The following is a 7,853-nucleotide window of genomic DNA, read 5'->3' as shown; positions in this document are numbered from 1 at the left end:
CCTGTGCTTTCATGAAATCCCTTACTACAGCATCCCAAACTGGAGGCCATCCAACCTCTGTTTAATGGAGCAGGGGGAAAAACATATTGCAAACAAGTTTTGAAAGACTTTTACCAATTACCATTGGGTGGGCAGATCAAGAAATTCAATTCTCTTTTGGTTTTTGGGGCTATCTTCATTATTTGTTAGATCCTGGTCTGTACTTGGGGCCAATTTCAATATGCTAAGACAAAAATTCTGAGACGCATTTTATTTTAAAAAGTAGTAAGTAACTCACATTTTTATGTTTGTTTCTAATAGTTTTATTTTGCATTGTATAAACTCATAGTTTCACACCTTTTTACACAGCTGGTCATGTGGCACTTCTCACCCCATATTTATATATTGAAGGAACAGGCAGCCTTTGGTTTAATTGAAAAGTAATCCATAGGGAAGGGTCAACAAAGATAATTTTTTCTGCCTGAGGCAAAGTACAAGATGCATTCCACAACAATTCCACTGAGAGTTGAATCTTATTTCAACATTGCTTAGCATTTATCTCCATCACAGACTTAAAAGAATTCAATATCACTTTAACAATTATAGATCCATCCTATGGAATCCTGGAATTTGTAGGCTGGAGAGCTAATTCTTCATTAAGAGAACTACAGAACTAGAGCAGCTTACAAAATACAAATCTTAGTATTCCACAGAATTTAGCCATGATAGTTAAAGTGCTACTAAACTACTATGACTACAGTATACAGTATTCACACACTTGGTTCTCTACTACTGAGGGATACGGGTTACTTTAACGGGTACAGAACAGGTTGTGAGGTACATGGTTGGGTAGCTCAGGAGGAATAGTAAAGGGACTGCCTCTCCCCAGCTTCTGCCACCTGAGGCAAATCCCTCACTTTGCCTAGTAATAGCACCAGCCATGTCAGTAGGATTTCAGCGTGTTTTTGTGTGTGCTGAGAAGGTTGTGAACATCCCAATCCTTCATCCAAGCTACATTGAAATGCTAGGATTTAAGGCATTTCCTGATTGTTACGGAAGTGCGACAGAGCAGAAATACAACTACATCATGTCTCTTAGGTTATGCAGCAAACAACCATCATAGAAACTGGCAACCTGGGTCTGTCTCTTTCCCAGTTTTATTTTGTTACAAGCCATCCTATTTTTGTGGGGAGGAGAGTTAATTCATACAAAAACATTGCAAGAAAGTCTCATACTTTCAAACACAGACAAGGAGCTTTGGTACAAAAATAAATTTTTCTTATAAATGTATATTTTATAAAACAGTCTGTTCAGGAGGAACTTCAGGCTGAGGATTATTTGATTTTGTAAGATAAAGCCTGTTTGAAACGTCTCTTGAGGTCCTGCATATTTGGCGATTTGGGGCGGGGAATGACAGAGGACCTCCTTCTCTCTCCGCTGCCACAGCTGTGTGTTTTGCTGGCTTCTTTGCAAAGATACTGGAACACATCACATACGCTTTGGTAATTATCACTAGTGGAAACTTCTAGAAACACACTGCCCAGTTCATTGGCCAACTGGAGGCCATCATTCATGGCCACCTGTCTGGAATGAGTCAGGTCTCCTTTGTTGCCAACAATGACAACAGGGATTTTAGCATCAGGGCGGATCTTCCGGATGTGTTGGTAAAGGGGACGGATAGACTGGTAGCTACGGTAGTCCGTAATAGAATAGACCAAGAGAAAACCATCTGCCCACTTCAGACACCGGGACAGTGAATCCAACATCTGAGCAATGTCTTCTTGAACCTGTGAAGAAGTGCAATGTTTATTTAATAAATTGGGAAATGAAGTATAAAGCTTTTACAACAACAGCATTTGGAAATGCTGCTCATTATTAAGAACAGCTTTGCCTTGAGATTTATCTGTTGTTTTGGAACAGAGGTTTCACCTTCCACAGTCTATTCTATGTTAACAGTTCAAGATTTACAAAGGGCAAGTGGCATTGGATGTGACATGTTTTCTGCCAGTGTTTCAAACAACTCTCTGTATGTGACAGCTACAAGTGTGCTTATTAATGCTTGCACTTAAAACCAGAAGAGATAATTAAAGGAAAAGTGCATTCCTTCCTTAATGGGCACTTTCAGCCCTAGCCAGCAAGATACTTTACAATTAGTCCTGATTATGCTGAAGCAAAGTGCTACAGAAAGCTTTCAGTGTGTTTTCTGCCTGAAGCACAGCAACGTCTGTTCATTATGAAGCATCATAACTTAAATGCCTATGACAACCTACTCCAACTTGGTGACCAAGTTGGTGATCGCCAAATGACCTTACCAACTTAGTGACTTCCAGATGGCTTTCACTAAAATTTCCATCAATTGCTGGCATAAGAGATCAGCATTTTTAAAACTGCAGTCCTATGATGTTTACTTGAATGTAATGGAGGCAAAGCTTGGGAAAGTTACTTTTTTTTTTACTACAGCTCCACGAATCCTAGCCAGCATAGCATTGGAACAGACTGCACATTGCATGCTAAATTTGTCCAAATATTGGCAAATCATTGAAGTGAAATCCCATTTTTCACCTTATTCTATACACCATTAGGTCTTTTCACTGTGCTTCTTCCTGCCTATCCAATGTGACAGAGGCACAGATTCAATTGCTGGACCAGAGAAGACCCACTGAATCAATTGCTGAAGGGCAACTCAACAATTATGTATATTTCATTGATACAGTGGGTCAGTGTCAGAACTCCAAAGCCAATAACTAATCAATATTCCCATCCACTGTAGTTACTGTTCATATTATTGTTGTATTGGCTTAAAATTGTAGTCTGCCAGCTTGCTTTGCTATGGGGGTTGGGATGCTTTGGCGGGATAATTGCATAGGTCTGGAATGCACTGTTTAATTAGTAAGAGACATCTGCAGAGCTTCTCCAAGGTCACCCTGCTTTCTCTAGCCTGGGAAGCAAACAGGAGGGAGAGGTGTGGGGAGTAGAAGGCGGGAGAGTAAAAAAGGTGGGGGCCAGCCAGGAGTGCTTTTAACTTGAGGCTTGAGATTTGCTTTTCAGAGTTCACTAAAAAGTCTGTCTGATCACTTTCATTCATATCTCAATAAACTTCACTGCTTTTAAGCAAGTTGCTGTTGGAGATTATTGGTGAAGGTTGTTGGATCTTACAGTCTAGCAACTGGATTTAGACCAAAATGTTACTTTGAAGCAATGTGCAAGTTACTTCAATGTACAAAGGTGGCTTGATCCACAGCCCACTGTATTCGGTGGGAGTTTCCCCAACATTAGGTCAAGATCACATTGAATTGCTGGTGGAGCATATGTTTCCACCAGGATAGCCACACTAGTGATCTAGGCTGACAAAGGGTTCCCATGAGTACCCCAGCAACTGAGCTGGATGGTACTGAAGCCTACTCAGCCCCCCAGCTAATGTGTGGTAAGAGGCAGAGCTCTCCATCCTGCACATCCAGGCAAATGCATTGCACAAAGAGACAGTGGATTCCTCCTTGGGCAATGTCCACCAAAATACTTACACTGCATAACCAGGGTTCATGCCAGAGTAAGGTCTGAAGAAATAATCCAGTTTGAGACTGATTTAATTGCCCTGGCTCAGTGGTATGGAAATCCTTGAATTTTAGTTTATTGTGGCACCAGAGCTGTCTGACAAAGGAAGCTAAATGTCTCACAAAACTACAATTCCCAGAATTCCCTAGCATTGAGCCAAGGCAGTTAAAGCAGTCTCAAAAGGGATTATTTCTGTCGTCTGTTTTGGACCTAAGTCACCAACAAGATTCTGGCCTTAAAATCGCTCAGTGAATACATTACACCCACTAACACTTTCAGAACTGGGATAGATAGGGTTATTCTGTACCTCAATACATCCTGGGGTGTCTTGGATTTGCAAAAAAAATTGATCGCCTTCAACGTGAACAAGTCTTGAATACAGATTTCCTGGAAGTGAAAGAATAAAAGACTATTAAAAATTGCCCCACTCTAGTTAGTGGAGGAAAGGCAGCTCATATTAGACAGAGTCCATTCCTTTCTCATGTGAGCATAGTATACATAGTATACATAGTAAGGGCCAAAGGGGATTTGAAAGATCCAAGTTCATGCCCCAACTGAGACTTCAAGCCTACACAATGACCCTAGGCAAATCACATTTTCTTATCCTAATCTACCTCACAGGGTTGTTGGGAGGACAAAATGGTGCATTAGGGAAAACCATTTAAAAGTAGCCTAAGGAAGGTGGAGGAATGGGATGTAAACTGTAGGTGTATTGCATACATGGAGCTTTTTACAAATCCCTGTTTTTCCTCTGTCCCTCTTGTATTTGGGGAAGATAGCTGTACAGGAAGATATAGGAATATAAATTTTCATGGGAATCCCTCCATGAATAGGTACTACTCTAAATGAAAAGGACATTCTTAAAAAGCAAGAAAGGCTGAAACTTACCTGTATTGGGCTCATAATCACCAATAAATCTCCTGGTTAGGTACCGTACTATCATAGCTGAAAAGAAGCAGAGTCCGTGGGTTAATAAAGCAGTTGGAAAAGATCCACTGTTCTACATATGTATTGAGTTTAATTACAAAGAAGGAGACAACTGTTGGTTGTTTTATTACAGATTTACAAGGCATGGACCAGAGCTTGGAAAAGCTACTCTTTTCTGGTTACAACTAGAGTCCTCCAGTTAGCTTGGAGTTAACAAACTCTGCCATAGACAGAACTGAAGACAACCTACTCTACATCAGTAGAGACCTTTCCTACTTGGCAGCCATGTCATCTCTTTGAATGGACAGCTGGATTCCTCCAGCTCCTACAAAAAGGTCAGGGTTTGCTCCTGTTGAAATCGAGGTTCCCTGTTGAAGGCATCACAAGACATTTCTGCAGCTTGTCCTTGCAGTGTGCCTTCAAGATATTTCCCCTTACGGTGACCTTAAGGTGTTTTCTTGGCAAGCTTATTCAGAGAGGGGTTTGCCATTGACAGAGAGAGTATGACTTGGATTTCGTGGCTGAGCAGGGATTAGAACCCTGGTCTCCAGAGTCCTAGTCCAACAGCCAAACCACTATATTATGTTAGGGTCCAAAACACACTGTGGAAATAATCCAGTTGGAGACGCTTTAACTGCTAGGAAATTCTGGGAACTGTCGTTTATTGTGGCACCATCAGAGAAGCTCAATGTCTCCCAAAACTACACTTCCCCAGAATTCCTTTATACTGAACTAGGGACAGTTGAAGTGGTCTCAGACTGGATTATTTCTGCAGGGTTTTTTTGGAATTAGTGTCCTCTTTCTGCAGCTTTGCAACTTTTCCAAAGAAGGGGACTCTCCAGTGGTTCCCAAACTATGGCCCTCCAAGCTTCAGCTCCCAGGATCCCTGTTCGCCCAAGGGACTAGGACTTCTGAAGTCCAAAGCCCTTGGAGGACCAAAGTCTATCGAGACTATTGCCCCATGACATATTCTGTAACCCGTTGCCTTTCTCTAATTATTTTAATTGACTTTTTAAAATTAGGAATGTGTTTAATTGTTGTTTTAAGGGAGGAGGGAAGATTGGGATTTTCTGATGGTATTATGTGAAATTTTATTTGTAAACCGCTTTGGTTGTCCTAGCAACAGAGAAGCGGGCTATAAATAAAGATATTATTATTATTATTATTATTATTATTATTATTATAGCTTGGGAATCACTGCAATCAAGAAAACATGCTCCAAAAGCCAAAAGGAAACCATGTTGGCAGAAAGAAAATCTGAAACACACATATCTTCTGAAAGACAGATGCCAGTATTGCCCTCTTGCTCCTCCCAGAGGCCCCCCTCCTGGCCCCAGCCTTTCCCTGCTGGAGCCTTCTTTGGGGCTTACCGCTTTTCCCTACGCTCCCGGTGCCCAGGACGGCCAGCTTCACCTCCCTGGCCAGGTCCTCGGAGGGTCCCTCTTGGATCGGGGCGAGGAGGTAGTTGTTAGACATGATCCGCAACCGCATGGGCAGAGAAGAAGACCCAGAGCCACACACAGCCCCCCACACACCCCACTCCAGCCTTCCAGGAGCAAGACAAGGGCGCTGGGCTTGCAATGCTTCCAGGGAAGGCAGGGAAGCCCGAGTCAGCGTTGCTGCTGCTTCTGTCTCTTCTTCTGCTGCTTCTTCAGCTGCAGAGCCAAGGAGCGAGCGAGGAGCTTTTAAAGGCTGCCTAAGGCAGAGGCGAGGCAAAAGTAAGACTCCGCCTGCAAGTGCGCAGGGAGGGATGCAAGGCAGTGCCCCTCTCCTCTGACACAAGGTTGGATGAGGATGCTACCGATGCTGCTGCTGACGATTATTATTATTATTAGGGTTCATAGAATCAAAGAATTGGAAGAGACCCCAAGGGCCATCCAGTCCAACCCCATTCTGCCATGCAGCAATTCGCAATCAAAGCATCCCCGACAGATGGCCATCCAGTCTCTGTTTAAAAACCTCCAAGGAGGGAGATTATATCACTCTCCGAGGGAGTGTGTTCCACTGTCAACCAGCCCTTACTGTCAGGAAGTTCCTCTTAATGCTGAGGTGGAATCTCTTTTCCTGGAGCTTGCATCCATTGTTCCGGGTTTTGTTCTCTGGAGCAGCAGAAAACAAGCTTGCTCCCTCCTCAATATGGCATTCCTTCAAATATTTAAACAAGGCTGTGATATCACCTCATAACCTTCTTAGTCTTTATTGTTGTAGCCTATCTCAATCCTTTGGGAGAGGCAGGATATAAATAAAACCTTTTATTATTATTATTATCATTATTATTCTCCAAGCTAAACATACTGTACCCAGTTCCCTAACTCACTCCTCATAAGATATGGTTTCCAGACCCTTCACCATTTTGGTGGTCCTCCTTTAGACATGCTCCAGTTTCTCAACATCCTTTTTGAATTGTGGTGTCCAGAACTGGACACAGTATTCCAGGTGGGGCCTGACCAAGGTAGAATAGAGTGGGACTATTACTACCCTCAGTCTAGACACTATACTTCTATTGATGCAGCCTTGAATCACATTAGCCTTTTTAGCTGCCGGGTCACACTGTTAACTGATGCAACTTGTGGTCTACTACGATTCCTAGATCTTAGATCCCTTTTACATGTAGTCTCCTTAAGCCAGGGGTCCCCCATCCTATATCTATGCATTTCATTTTTCTTTACCTAAGTGCAGTACTTTACATCTCTCTGTGTTGAAATTCATTTTGTTATCTTTGGCCCATCTTTCTAATCTATTAAGGTTATTATTAAATTATTAATTAATATTGATATTATTAATACTGTTGATATTAAATAGTTTTTTTTTTAAAAAAGGTAAAGGTAGTCCCTTGACACGAATGTCTAGTGGTAACTGACTGTAAGGGTCGGTGCTCATCTCTGTTTCTAAGCCAAAGAGCCAACATTGTCCGAAGATGACTCCGGTAGTCATGTGGCCAGCATGACTGCACTGAAGGCTGTTATCTTCCCTCTGAGAAGTGGTACCTGTCCATCTGCTTGCATTTGCATGCTTTCGAACTGCTAGGCTGGCAGAAGCTCACCCCATCACGCAGCATCTGGGCCTCGAACTGCTAACTTTCTGATCTTCAGATCATCAGAATTGGCGTCTTAATCTCTAAGTGACTGCATCCCTAAATAGTTGTAGTACTGTTTATACTAATACTGTAGTTGTTTGTGGGTTTTTCAGGCTATGACATCGTGTTCTAGAAGAGTTTATTCCTGGAGTTTGGCCAGCAGCTGTGGCTGGCATCCTTCAGAGAATGCTGGCATCGTGGCCAAGAGTGGGGTATATATACTGTTGGTTGAGAGAAACTAGTTTGCATGTTGATCTGTGTATTGTTCTGTTGTTGAATGGCAAGGCCTACTGGGTGTCCATTTACTTAGTGATCCATT

The 7,853-nt window shown here is 42.4% G+C and overlaps 1 protein-coding gene across 1 annotated transcript; it reads right to left on the bottom strand.

The window, feature by feature from the left end:
* Window positions 1–327: 327 nt before the first annotated feature.
* Window positions 328–6,091, bottom strand: RASL11A (RAS like family 11 member A). The gene is made up of 4 exons (XM_042459525.1): window positions 5,829–6,091; window positions 4,420–4,476; window positions 3,839–3,918; window positions 328–1,766 (listed from the first exon to the last, which is right to left on the bottom strand). The coding sequence occupies exons 1-4, from the start codon at window positions 5,947–5,949 to the stop codon at window positions 1,314–1,316; spliced, it is 711 nt and encodes a 236-aa protein (XP_042315459.1). The 5' UTR covers window positions 5,950–6,091; the 3' UTR covers window positions 328–1,313.
* Between the last annotated feature and the right edge of the window lie 1,762 nt (window positions 6,092–7,853).

Source organism: Sceloporus undulatus, chromosome 3 (assembly GCF_019175285.1).
Source record: "Sceloporus undulatus isolate JIND9_A2432 ecotype Alabama chromosome 3, SceUnd_v1.1, whole genome shotgun sequence".
NCBI classification, from domain to species: Eukaryota; Metazoa; Chordata; class Lepidosauria; order Squamata; family Phrynosomatidae; genus Sceloporus; species Sceloporus undulatus.
Note: the sequence above shows the minus strand (reverse complement) of the source record. Positions and strands in the feature narration are given on the sequence as shown.